The sequence below is a fragment of the Pseudopipra pipra genome, chromosome 15 (genome assembly GCF_036250125.1).
Source record: "Pseudopipra pipra isolate bDixPip1 chromosome 15, bDixPip1.hap1, whole genome shotgun sequence".
NCBI lineage: Eukaryota > Metazoa > Chordata > Aves > Passeriformes > Pipridae > Pseudopipra > Pseudopipra pipra.
Window position 1 is genome coordinate 12,757,503 of NC_087563.1, and position 13,197 is coordinate 12,770,699.

General features: G+C 54.8%; 1 protein-coding gene across 1 annotated transcript; it reads left to right on the forward strand.

Annotated features, from left to right (window-relative positions):
• The first annotated feature begins 9,356 nt into the window (after positions 1 to 9,356).
• Positions 9,357 to 11,053, forward strand: HAND1 (heart and neural crest derivatives expressed 1). Its single transcript, XM_064671375.1, has 2 exons — positions 9,357 to 10,060; positions 10,589 to 11,053. The coding sequence occupies exons 1-2, from the start codon at positions 9,554 to 9,556 to the stop codon at positions 10,688 to 10,690; spliced, it is 609 nt and encodes a 202-aa protein (XP_064527445.1). The 5' UTR covers positions 9,357 to 9,553; the 3' UTR covers positions 10,691 to 11,053.
• Positions 11,054 to 13,197: the final 2,144 nt, after the last annotated feature.

Consider the following 13,197-nt stretch of genomic DNA (forward strand, 5'->3'; position numbering starts at 1 on the left):
GGGTGAGGAGGGCAGCCCCATCACAGCTCCCACAGCCGGCCCTGTCTGACAAGGCTGTAAGGGCAGGAGAGGGGAAAAAATGTCTCACTGCTGCAGGGAGATTTACTGGGCTTGTTATCAGCACAGGAAGAGCAGGAGCTTAGGGGTAAATGGGAGATGCTTTGCCTATTGCGGTATTTTTTCCTACTGTGCTCCGAGCCGGCTCACGCGGCACAGGCAGGCAGCACACTCAGCTCCTCTGCTCACTTTCCAGCTCTGTGTGAGCCCTGTTGCCTCCAGCTCTCTGCTTGCCAGGGCAGGGGCTGCTCAGAGCCCAGAGCATCCGTGTTCTTAAAAAAGTGGTTTGTGTTTAGGTGCTGGTGTCCACAAGCCCAGCAAAGCCACTGGTGTGGCCCAGCACTGCAGCCCAGCTCACCTGGCTGGTGGCTGCTCTCCACATCCAGCACGCTGGGGTCACAGCAGTTCCCTTTAACTGGGGATGGGGTTTATAACCCCAGCCAGAATCAATAGATGGGTGATTATGGGGCTTTTGTGGAGTTTCCCAGTCCTGCTGCCCACATGCAGCTCACACCAGCCTCACCACACCACCCCTGGGTCAGATCCTGAGGCTTATTTCCATGAGATCTCAAGCTTGGAAATGGGGGCTTTTTTCCTGGTGAGAAGGAGGGCTATGCTCTGGGCTTATTTGAACCCCCTGCAAATACACAGGGGAGCACATGTATGATAGGGAGCCAATGAGTTACTGGGGGCACATTGATCCCCTATGGATGTGAGTGGGAGAGGGGGAGAAACAACTTCCTCATCCCATATACTGCATAATAGCATCCATGGAATTAAAACAAGGTCTGAGCAAGGGAAATGCACCCACAAAGGCCTTTATCTGGCAGGATCAGAGCTGAGGGGCGGTGTGGGAAGCAGGCACAGGGCTCGCAGGAGACCCAGCCCATCTAGGGTTTCGGCTCTGCTTAATGACACGGCAAATAGAGCCTGTCATCTTCAGACATGATGTTTCTTGCCGTTTCGGCTCAAGAAAACAGCCACCACCCTCTAAAGCTGCGGTTTCACAGTGGCGTAGCCTCTTCGCCCCCCGTCCCCTCCCGAGGAAAGGCGGGGGCAGCAGCTCTTGGGGAGGACCCGGCACCGGGCGCTCACCACCCGCCACAGGGACCCTCCACCCTGCGATTCCGGCATCACACCGAGAGGACGAGGCTGAGCCGGCTTCCTCCTGGAGAGCCATGGCGAGGAGGAGCGCCCGTCCAGAAGGATCCCAGTTCCCCTCGTAAACCGGAAGGTTCATGCAAATCCATGAGTAATAATTTCTCCTTAATTCCACGGGTGTCGGGCTGGGTTGGGGTGCTGCACGAGGAGGGCAGCTGCACGGCAAAAAATCATCACCAAAGACCCTGGGATAGAAATTTTTGTGCCTAAATCACAGACTGATGCCACTAGCAGAATAAGCAACACCATATGTATACACACACACATATATGTATTTCTTTATATTGACAATAATAATAATAAATATAAACATAATTATATTTGTACTTATATTTTTTATTTTTATATATAAAAATGTTTGTTTATATATACAAGTATACTTACATATATAAAAAATACAGTATCAGGATTGGTGGTGTGTATATTGCTGGCTTAAGAATTACCAGCATTTTTTTCCTGCGTTTTAGGTGTAATATCGAGCCAGTGGAAAAAAAAGGACTTTAAGAAGGGCCTTAAGACCTCTTTGAAGAATAGTTTCTGTTTGTCCTGGAGTGAGTGTCCTCCGCTCCTGCATGCAATGGGCCCTTTGGAGAGGCCACAGGAGTGCTGGGACAAGATCAGAGTGGGGCCAAACACCGGTCCAAAATCTCTCCCTGCCACAACACACCCCTGCAAGCCTTTATCCTGATGGAAATGCATTGTGCTGGAGTCAGAGATACTCCAGCAGCTGGGACAATCTGTGGTGAAATGCCAGTGGTGGTTGTCACCTCGCCAGCAGCCACCAGCTTTGTCCATGTCCCTCAAAACGTCCCTGGAGCCGCTTCACCGCCAGCGCCAGCAGGCAGGTTTCACCACACTTCCCTGGGAGTGTGTGGATTTACAGTGTGAAACAAACTTCCTTTGTCCAAACAAGATGCTTCTTGAAGAAATGGCTATTTTGGGCTGGGTGGTTTTTATTTTAATGGCTTTTCAAAGGGCAGAACTGGTTCGCACGAAGCCACTCCAAATGTTTCCAAGCAAAGTTTAAGAGAAAACTGGAGTTTCACTTAAGTGTGTTTTAATGGGGAAGGCTTGTTTTTCCTTCATGTTCCCTGCTCTTCTTGGAAAACCAGGAGCCAAGTACAGAAATGTCTTCAGCTCACAGTAAACTATTTTGTTTCAGTTTTGAGAACTAGGGAGGGATCAGCATTTTTACGGGAGCAATTTATTTCCTTCCAATAAGCTCCATTTCAGACAGTTTTTTTCCTCCAGAGCATGTTAGGAGGAGTCACATATTTATTGTATATATTAATATACAATAAAAGTGTTACTCTTTGGAGGTCTGGGTTCACTTTTCACAGCACATCCCCATCCTGTGACTCTGTGAAAGCAAGCAGGTACGATGTCGATGGTGGCACCTTGTCAGCTACATTTATAAAAGCCAGTGTGGTGAGGCAGAGGGCTGCATATACTCCATGGCCAGCAGCAACTTTGCACATGAAAATGTTCTTCAGATTCCCCCTTCTTTCCCCTGTTTTTGGTTTTTTTTGATTGTTTATTTTTATTTTTGTTTTTGTTTGCTTGTTGGTTTTTATTTGTAGGACCATAAGGCAAAACCCAGGGAAACCATACAAATAACTGATCCCCAGCTCTACACCCACCATGTCCTCTCCCCAAAACTTACATCCTAAAAGGGAAAATATTTGCAGCCTTGGTCTGATGCTGGTTGCATTCTTTTTTCTGCCACCTCCCATTTACAGAACGGGGGGAAAGGGTGGGAAAAAGCAATAAAATGATTTAAAACCCCCAGCCTCCAAATAATTTTCAGTTACAAAAAAGTCTTAGCAGATGCTTGTTAATTCTTAAAACCATCTCAATCTGCAAAAAAACCAACCTTGGAAAACCCATCTCAAGCCTCCTGCTGTAACCTGTGACTGGCCTGGCAGCTGCACAGACATCTCAGAATGCAGTGGGGGAAACCAAGGGAAAACCAGCCCCTCTGCTCTCATGGGAGTGAGGAGTAACTCCTGTGCCTGAGCAGAGAGAAGACCTGGGATTTTGGGAGAGCTGAAGGTAACCAGCATAATAAGGCATTACTAATTTTCCCCATCCTCGTACCTTGGCACCACTGGGAAGGTATAGCTGGACTTGGCATGAGGCTCTGTGTGATGAGAAGTGGAATTTCCCTAAAAATCTTAGGGACAAAATGAATTAAAACCCTCAGGTGGATCTGCATGGAGAGGAAGGTGGGAAGTACAGATACTGGGACATGGTCCCGCCACAGAGAGACATGGGCAGGATGCTGTTTCCTGGCTCCAGCTGCTCCCTAGGGCCAGCACATCACACCAAGACTGTGGCACAGCAGAGCTCTGTTAAAAGCTTTCCAACCTGTTTCGGTGGCCTGGGCCACTGTCACCAGCCTTCTCCCACCACAAAGCCATTTACCTGCAATGTCACACAGACACGGTGCTGGACAGGAGGGGCCCAAACGACAAGCCAGGTCAGTGTCAGTGGACAGGAGGGAAGCCCCTCTTCCAAGGGAGGTGGGATGTCAGCATGACCAGGGAAATCCCTTGTGCATGTGGGATATTGCAGTACCTGGGCTCAGAAGGGCCCTGAGCTCAAAGTCTGCCTCTTCCTGCCAAGTGATGCAAAGCAGGAGCCAACAGAGGAAAAGGTGTGAACAGAAGTCCCCACAGTGGCACCACCAGGATGAGATGGAGAGCAGAGGGAGAGGAAGAAAGACTCATCTCATGTCATGACCCACCTCCCTTTCCCCACCAGTACATACGAGATGACCCAAACCTGCACCCACAGGGGAAAACTGGAAGCAGCAAGCCGAGCTCTGCCCATCCAGGCTCTGCAGTTTGTCTCCAGCTATGCCCCAAACCAGATGCTCTCAATGAAGACGCCAGGAGCTGCCTTAATAAGCGCTTATGCAATCCTTCTCACACTGAGGAAATGTCTTTCCCAATCCCCAGCCATTAGCAGTTGGCTGGTGCCCTGGAGCAGGACATTTTAGAGCCCTTGTAAATTTGCTTCGGGAGTGGAAAGTGGTTGGAGGAGGGAAAGGTGCTGTTTTTTGTCAGGGACCTGCATCACCCGGAAGCTCTTCTCTGCTTCTCCCCATGAGTGGAGGGGGGCCACCACATGTGAGCCCTCAAAACCTGCCTCAGGCCAGGGGATCGAGGATGGGAGAATGAGTGGCACCTTCTACCCCGGGGTCAGCACCTGACCCCAGGGCTTTGGGGGCCAGTGTTGGTCTCAGCAGGGAATCTGGGTGGGGAAAGAAGAGGTTTTAGGGCAGAAGCATCACTCCTGCCTCAGTGCAAAACTTCCTCTTGGATTAAGAGAGGTCAACCGGGGAGCAACTAGACAAGCTCTCCATGCATGAGACTCACCTCAGCTGCTCATGGACTGGGATTTTCTGTTATGTCCAATTATTTGTCTGTGACAGGTAATGTAATATAAACATAAATTCCCTTTAGGTAGAGCCTTCTTCCACCCATTCCCATGGCAATCAGACGGGGGAACAAGCACTGTTTTAAGTAAGACTAGGAGCACTCGTGCCAGCTTGGAGCAACGATTTTGGGGCTGGTTCCAGCAGCGAGCGGCAAGGCTGCCGTTCCCTCCCCTTTGCCTATTGTTTGCATCCAAACCTGATTGCAAATTGACATGAGCCGTCTTTGGGGAGCTGCTGGTCCGGCTGCTCCGTCAGCACAATGAGCCGTTGTTGATCCGGCCGCAGCAATTTTCCAGGTTAATTTATGGCCGCCACACCCCATTAGCGGCAATAAATGTGGAGCCCGGTTTTGCCGAAATTGTGAGTTACGATTTTTCAAATAAATACATTTTCCTATAAACCAGTGCTCTGTTTAGTTTGAGTGTTCCTCACAGACACATCCATCTACATAAAATACACAGGAGAGGAAGCTGAGCTGTGACTTTGCTCTGATGACATAGAAACTTTTGTAAACACAATGTCACTTACAGTACTAGCAAAGAGAGAGCCCAAAAAATAAACAGTGAGTGCCTGGTGCATCCCTTCAGGAGTACATGGAAAATTTAATACTTTTTTCCGTAAGGCTTTGTTTTCCTTTTGATTTATCCACGCAGGACAGTGGCTGTTTGGCCATAAATAGATGGTATTTCTTGAGGGGCAATGGTTGCAGTCATCCTGTATGTCGCCGGAGGGGTGGCGTGGGAGGCGTGTGGGCAGAGAAGGTGCTGCTGAGAACAGGAGCATCCGGCCACACCAGTGTTCACCCTCAATTCCTCCTGCTCCTTTAGTGGGGCTTTGACAGAGTGAATCCCACTTGGGGTTGCTCCTGTGATGCTGGTGCAGGATCAAGCAGACCAGTGATGTAGTTTGGAGGACTCGGGCAGTGTGTGGGCACTGGAGGGCACAAGCACGAGCCAGTGTGAGCTCCCCTGTACCCCAACACTCCCCCACCCCTGTGAGACCCAAGCTGGTGCAGCAGGACACGTGTGGCAAACCCTCACAGGGAAGAGGGATGCCCTTAGTGGAGTTCTGCAGCCCAGCCTTGGCCGTGACCCCGGGGCTGAGTTTATTTCTGATCGAAATGATCAAATTTGATTTAATTCACTTCCGCAGGTTCTCTCCCTTTTCACACCACCAGGAGGAAAATAATCCCCCAGAGCAGCCTTCTGCACCTCTCCTTGAAGCAAACTCTGCTCGTGCCTCAGTTTCCCAAGGCTTTTTACCACTGTCTCCCAAGGCCTCCAGGAGCAGAACTGTTAGGAAGGTGCTGAGTGATTATTATTGTATTATTCCAGGCAAGTGCTATAAATACCCAGGGGCACCTTTAGACACAACCCAGCTGCCCAGGGGAGCTGGCTCAACCCTGCTCTGTGCCTGTGGTGGTTGAGGAGGGAATCGAAGGCAGTGGCTGGTGTGGAGGTACATTGGGAATAACCTGATGGGGGGACATGGTGGGGGGCTGTGGGGTGTTGGGGATGAGACCTTACCAGCTGCACCCCAGGACTGCAGTGGAGCTTGGGGTGGGGGGGGATGTGGGTGCAGGAAGGTGCCGGGATGCTGCAGGGAGATGCTAACAGGGAAGACAAGGGGAATATTTTACGGGGCTGCAATGTAAACAGAGCTGGAGCAGAGCCCCTTTTTATGGAGTCCCTGTCCTACCAGGGCATCTGCCAAGGCCCTGATTTACGCTCCTATTTAGATAAGGGAGCCGGAGGGGGGGAGCAGAGCTGGCGTCAAAGTCACAGGACACCCGGGGCTGCCGCTCCCCGGGCGCTGATAAGGAGGTGGTTGAGGGGCCGGGGCCAAAACCGCAGCTCCCGTCCCGGGACAGGGGACGGGTTCAGAGCTTGATGGCTCCTGCTGGGGTGGGGATGCCGGGGTCCACGGAGACCCAGGATAACCTCACCCCCAACATTCAGCACTGGCACCATCACCTGGCCATGGGGGCAGGAAACCTTCCTCGGGAATGAAAGCAGGTGGAGGTTGTTCTTCCTGCCATCCCAGTAAATTGCCCAATCTGAACTGCTTGGCACTTTCCCCCCGCGCAAGTGGGGAGATGTGAAATTAAAGAAACTCACCAAAAGTTTGAGACGTGCTAAATTTGGACGCCATGACAAAGGCAGTCTGGTTTGATTTAGAAGGTGTCGGCATGAAAAGGGCTCTGGTTTTATTATTTTATTAAAACACGAAAGGTTAGAATGATTTTCCAAAGGAAAATCAACCCTCTGGTCCCATTATTTGCTCAGCTGAGCACTTCCCAAACTCTGCAGGGTCCAGGGACCTCCGTCAGGGGGTGGATAAAGCAAGATAATGCCCAGGCTTGGGCTGGGCTTACCTGGCTCGGTGGCCAGAGGCTGGAGGTGGCTCTGGTGCACATCTTGAGGTGACAGCTCTGAGCTGGACATTGCTGTGAGTGGCCTGTGCAATGCAGGGCTAAGGGCATGAAAGGGGTATTTTTTGGGAGGGGTGTTTTCTAGAGATGAGGTTAAGTGGCACAGACTCCATCCTGCCTGCTTGCTGAATCAGGGCTTTTACAGGGTTGGGGAGAAGCTCAGTGAAGAGCCTGGCTGGTTTGTAAGGGAGAGCAGGGCTCCACAGGTCTGCCAGCATCAGGGGGTGAGGCACGAAGTGATACCCCTGAACCTCACCCAGGTGGGCACTGGCTCCCACCAGCTCTGAGCTGGGCTTGGGGATCCCACCCAGCCACGGGAGTTTTGAAGGAAATCGGGGACACGACGCCCTACCCAAGGGCTGACTCTAACGGGAGAGTAATCACTAGCAAATGTTTGGAGGGCGCTTGTTTAAAGGGGGTGGAGAAGGGGGGCTTTGCAGCAGCTGAGAACAAAGCGGGGGGAACAAAGCTGGGCAATCCGGCACGGCCGCTCCCCCCCAGACGCCAGGGCCCGGCAGAACCGGAGACCCGCTTGCACCCTGCCCCGGCCCCCCCAGCCTCCTGCCTTTGCAACTCGCCTTATAACAACTAACGATGGAAAATCCGAGGCATTTAAGTGGCTCCCGAATCCACCCGGGAACCGTGATTGAGAGAAGTCAAATAAAATTTGTCATCTTTAAAATGCAGGAGGACGTTAATGGTGTGTTAGCCCGGATGATTAATACAAGCGCCTGCAAACAACCCTCCAACGTTTCCACCCTCCGCTGCAAGATGAATCGCTGGAAAGCGCCGTTAATCGCTAACATACCTCGGGCCCAAAGCCCCTTCCTGCCCCGCCGCGCTGTGATCGCCACCGCCGTGCCCAGCCTGTCCTCACTGGGAGTCACTGCGGCAAGAGCAGGGGTCGGCCCCAACCCCACCCGGCCGGGCGGGGGGTGAAGTCCTCCTGGGAATCTGTCTCCCGTGGGTGCAGAGACAAGTGGGATTGCTGTCCACTGCAGGGCCCCACACTGGGTTTGGGTTTGGGAGCTGCAGTGAAATACAAGATCCCAAACCCAGCGGGCTCCCCCCAGACCTTTCGTGGCCAGGCTGTGGCAGGGAAACGCAGGGCAGGTCCCCACTCTCCTATCATAAATAAGTTTGTGTGTGTGGATGGTATCATTTTAGTGCATTTATGTGTACATGCAGTGTCTGTGGATGGGTGTGCAGTGTACACACGTGTGTTTATATGCCACACGTGTGATATGTGTGTGTGTGCAGTGTGTCTGTATGTAATATACATACGGTGGCATTGTGTGTGCGGCATCTCTGTGCTGCTGGTGTATGTAATATGTGTGGGTGCAGTTACATGTGTGCATGTGTGTGTGTAACATGTTCATGGTGTGTGTGTACAGCACAGATGGTTGTGCAGTGTATGCAGCATCTCTGTCTGCGGTACCTGTGAGAAACACATCCAGTGTATTTCTGTGAGCAGCACACAGTCACGGTGTAACCACACATGTGCAGGGAGCATTTGCACAGCGCGGGTGTGCTGTACACGTATGCAGTGCACATCTGTGTGCAGCTGTGCAACCCATGGAGCAGCCGTGGGCCATGAGCCCCATGTACGGGGAGGGAGCTCACACCCCATCCCTGCCATCCCGAACCCCGGGGGTGCCCAGCGCGTTTTCCCTTTGGTGCCTTCGCCCCCTCCTCTCCCCGGCTCTCCCGGCTCCCCGGGTGCGGCCCCGAGCTCCCCGCACTGCCCAGGCGGCCCCGCCGCCTCCCCACGCTCCGCTCCCACGGAGACGAGCCTGCCCCGCGTGGGGAGTGGGGACTCGGCTCTTGGGAAGCAGAAAGCCCCGGGGTCACTGCGGCCCCGGAGCGCGCACACGGTCCGGCCCGGCCGTCGTGGGTCCGGACACCCGCGGCTCCCCCGCCCCGCTGCCGCCTCTCGTCCCCCGCCGGAGCGCGGCGGTTTTCGGGGGGCTCGGAAGCCCCCGCCCCGGGAGCGGGGATGTAAGCGCGCCGGGGCGGGGGCGGGGGTCCCCCTCAGGTCCTTCTCATCCCCTTCTCCCTGCAAGCAAGGAGCAGGCGGGGGACAAGGGCAAGCGGCGGAGGTGTGAGCCCAAACCCCCGAGCCCGTAGCGCGGCGCACGCCCCCTCCACCGCCCCGCTCCCCCCGGGGCCCCCGAGCATCCTCCCCTGCCCACTGGCTCCGCGGCGGGGGGGCCGCGGCCCTATATAAAGGCAGGGTCTGGAGGCTCCAGAAGGGGTTAAAAAAAAACCAAAACCAAACCAAACAACAAACCCAAAACCCCAGACCCCGACCGCCCCACTCCAAACCCCACAGCAGCCTCCACCACCGCAGCCCCGCGCCGCAGCCGCGCTCCCCGCTGCCCACCGCGCCCGCCCGGCGGGGAGCGCCGCCCGCCCGGCCATGGAGCGCTGCTGAGCGGCCCCCGGGGCCAGCGGGGCGGACCATGAACCTGGTGGGGGGCTACCAGCACCACCACCACCACCACCATCACCACCACATGCTGCACGACCCTTTCCTTTTCGGGCCCGCGGCGCGGTGTCACCAGGAGCGCACCTACTTCCCCGGCTGGGTGCTCAACCCGGCCGAGGGGACCCCCGAGCTCGCCGGGCAGAGCCCGAGCTACGGCCCCGCCGAGTACGGCCCGGCCGGCCCGGGGCGGCTGGAGGCTCTCAGCGGCCGCCTGGGACGGCGAAAAGGAGTCGGGGGACCCAAGAAGGAGCGGCGGAGGACGGAGAGCATCAACAGCGCCTTCGCAGAGCTCCGTGAGTGCATCCCCAACGTGCCCGCCGACACCAAGCTCTCCAAGATCAAGACCCTGCGCCTGGCCACCAGCTACATCGCCTACCTGATGGAGGTGCTGGCCAAGGACAGCCAGCCCGGGGACACCGAGGGCTTCAAAGCCGAGCTCAAGAAGGCCGACAGCAGGGAGAACAAGAGGAAAAGGGAGACGGTAAGAGGCGGACCGGGACCTGCGTCCCCGCTCTCCTTGGGCCGGGATCGGGAGGGGAAAGCCCCGTGGCTGGGGGTGAAAAAACCTCCAAACTCTCCCAGACCCGCTGGAGCCTTTTTTTCCAGCGTAAAAATAAATAAATTAAAAAAAAAAAAAATCCGTAGAGGGAAACTCGGAGAAAAATAGTCCGCCCAACCTTCCCCGAGGGATTAGCCCCCGGGACCGGGACCGGCCGCGGCGGAGCCTCCTCTGGTCTCTCCTTCACCTCTCCCGGGAGCTCTCCAGGGAGGAGCAGGCGCGGGAGTATTTCGGAGCAAAGCCAGCCGCTTCTCCCCCTGCTGCAGCGGGTGGGTGGGGGAGCGGGGCCCCCCAAAACCGCTTTTTACCCACGGGCTGGTAGAGCCGCTCGGAGCCGCGGGGCCCGGCTGCAGCTCTGCGGAGGGCGCAAGGGTCAGGCGGGCGGCCCGGGACCCCGCTCCGTTCCTGACCGCTCCTTTCTCCCCCCTCTCCCCATCTCCTCTCCCGCAGCAACCCGAGGTCTACTCGCAGCCTCTGGGTCACGGCGAGAAGAAGCTGAAGGGCCGAACGGGTTGGCCCCAGCAGGTCTGGGCTCTGGAACTGAACCCCTGAGGGCTGTCCCGGCGCCCCGACGGCGCTCCCCGCTCGCCCCTCCATGTGCAATGTCGGAGATCCTGGCCTGGCCCCGGAGTCCATCCAGGCGCAGGATGCGGGGACCTGGCCTGGCCGCCCCCCTCCCGGACGGATGCTCCGCGGGAGAGAGGCGAGAGCGCTTTGCGGGGCCGGGTCCTGCTCGCCCCGCCGGCAGCGGGGACCGGCCGGGCCCTTTCCCCGTCGCTCCTTCCCCCGTTTGCAGTAATCGTTGCTCCTTCCCGCTGCCAGCAGCGATCGGCGGCTCCTGCCCCCCTGGGTCGGGCTAAAACGGTTCGATTCGTTTGCTGTTGTAAATACGAGTCCCCGACCCCTTCCCGACCCTGTCCGCTGCCTGACTAACGTGTGGGTGCGGTGAAACTACCTAGAGGTGCATTTGGGAACACTCCTGTGCCGGGTTTTCTACCTCAGATCTGCATGACCACTTCCCGAGGGACCGGGCGCGCCACACCACGTATTTAAAACTGAATAACTAAAAAAAAAAAAAAAAATTAAATAAAATAAAATTTAAACTTTATGCAAACGGTCTCGGGTCCGAGCCCTCTGCCTTCCCCTGCTCCGGCAATTGTGCAGCTGCAGCTGGGCCCCCTGCGCCGTCCCCGGGGCGAGGGGTGCTGCGGGATTAAGGACCCCTCTGAAGTCAGTACTCTGCTGTGGAGCCGATCCATGCGAGTGAATTCCTCCCCGAGTGCCTTGGGCAGCTCCGTGGGATCCTTTGGGACTCGTTTGTGCCGTGCTTGCTCACCCCGGGAGCTGGCGAGGCTCTACAAACATGTACCCTCAGTCTGCCCCAGGCCACGAATTTTGCCCCTGCCCTACAACCCCTTCCCCCCGACTTAGAAGACATGCTAGAGGAACTGAACTCGTATTTGGCCTGGGGAAGGATGGCAGGATCAAGCCTCTACAGCGTCTGTATGGCACGAGCACCGGTGAGCTGTGGAGTGCCACTTTTATTGCTGCCACGCAGAGAAGCAGGACTCGGCTGCCCTTCCCTGCCCAGGCAGCTCGCCCGGCTCTGGCACCAGGAGCACTTTCTCCCATGGATCCCCTCTTAGGCGCTGCCTTGGCCACATTTTGAAGGTACAACATCCCCTCTTCGCCATCCAAATGCGATGGATATCACGAGGCTCAGACATACGAATGCTCACACAGCCTAAAGTCATCTCTGCCACCTCTCAGGCATAAACCCTTAATAATCCTTAGTAATTAAAGCCAAATCCTCATTCCTTTATTCTGTGCACACACGTTTCTCCTACCAGAGACTACCAAGACGTGTGTGCACAGGCTCAGGGCTAATCCTGACTTCCCACGTCGTTGTTTCCAGAGACACCAGGATAAATCCTTACACTCGTCTGCTGCTCAGGGCAAAGAAAACCAACACAGGGAAAACTTGTACATTATTGTAGGGCTAATCTGAGACCTCAGCAGGGAGCTTTACATTTGCTATTTGAAACCAGGCTTTTGATTGCGACCAAAGGTGTAGAAATAATGATGCAGCATCTGTAAAACGCTGACATGTCGGTCAATCTGCTTGTGCAGCCGCACACACCGAAAATACCCCAGCTCACCCGTGGGGAAGCAGCTTGGGTTTTACAGCAATTTTGTGGGTGTGTACAAATACAGATGGACAGACACACAAACTTTTGGGGGTCCGGCCAGCGTAATTAAATCTTGATGAAGGATCTGGTTGCATGAATCACTCTTCCCTCGCTCCAGAGCCGCTGCAAGGCTGCCTTTCCAGCCCCTGATCTATTTTCCGATCTCTTTGAGGCTGAGATAAAAATTGACTGCCTGAGAGAAGCAATGCCCGTAGTGGGTTTTTTGTTTGTTTGTTTGTTTGTTTGTTTGTTTTGTTAGAGCTATAAAAAGTTTAGCATGGTACCAATTCGAAGAGTAAAGTTAGAGAGTAGGGCATTCGTAAAACCAAACTCATTCAGGGGAGAAAAAAAAAAAGAAAAAGAAAAAAAAAGAAAATGTACAGAAAATCAGCCCCAACTATCCTATTTTATGGCTAAGTTTCACAGTCCCTTAAAGTGCCGGGTTTTTACGGGAAAGCTCCTAAGCCATCACTAGCACTGTAATCCAGCGCCTCACAAATGTATGGAGCCCCAGTCCTGTTTACGTGTGCCAGCCGGTATCCCTGTATCCATACGGCACCAGTCGGGGCTGCCTCTCCACAATGAATGAGGGAAAGGGTTAAATGGGGACCTGGGACTTGCTTTGCTTCGTGAGGCAGGGGCGACTCTGCACAGTAATCGTGTCCTCGGTCCCGGCACACCAGGCTCCATCTGGAACATCGCCCGCCGCCTAAGGACCTTTTACTCCACCAAAAACTTCCACTGTTTTTTTATTTTACGGCTTTCCAGCTTTGCTTCTGGGAAGGGGCACCCTGCACCGCCGGGCCGATGTCCTGCATGCATCCGCAGGAATTTTGCTTTTCTTACCACAGGTTTCTGCTGGTGGTACCT

Bases quoted from the DNA above. Each gene is read 5' to 3' on its own strand.
- HAND1 (XM_064671375.1), top strand. From the start codon at position 9,554: ATGAACCTGGTGGGGGGCTACCAGCACCACCACCACCACCACCATCAC. The intron at 10,061-10,588 runs GTAAGAGGCGGA...CCTCTCCCGCAG, and splicing joins ACAAGAGGAAAAGGGAGACG to CAACCCGAGGTCTACTCGCA.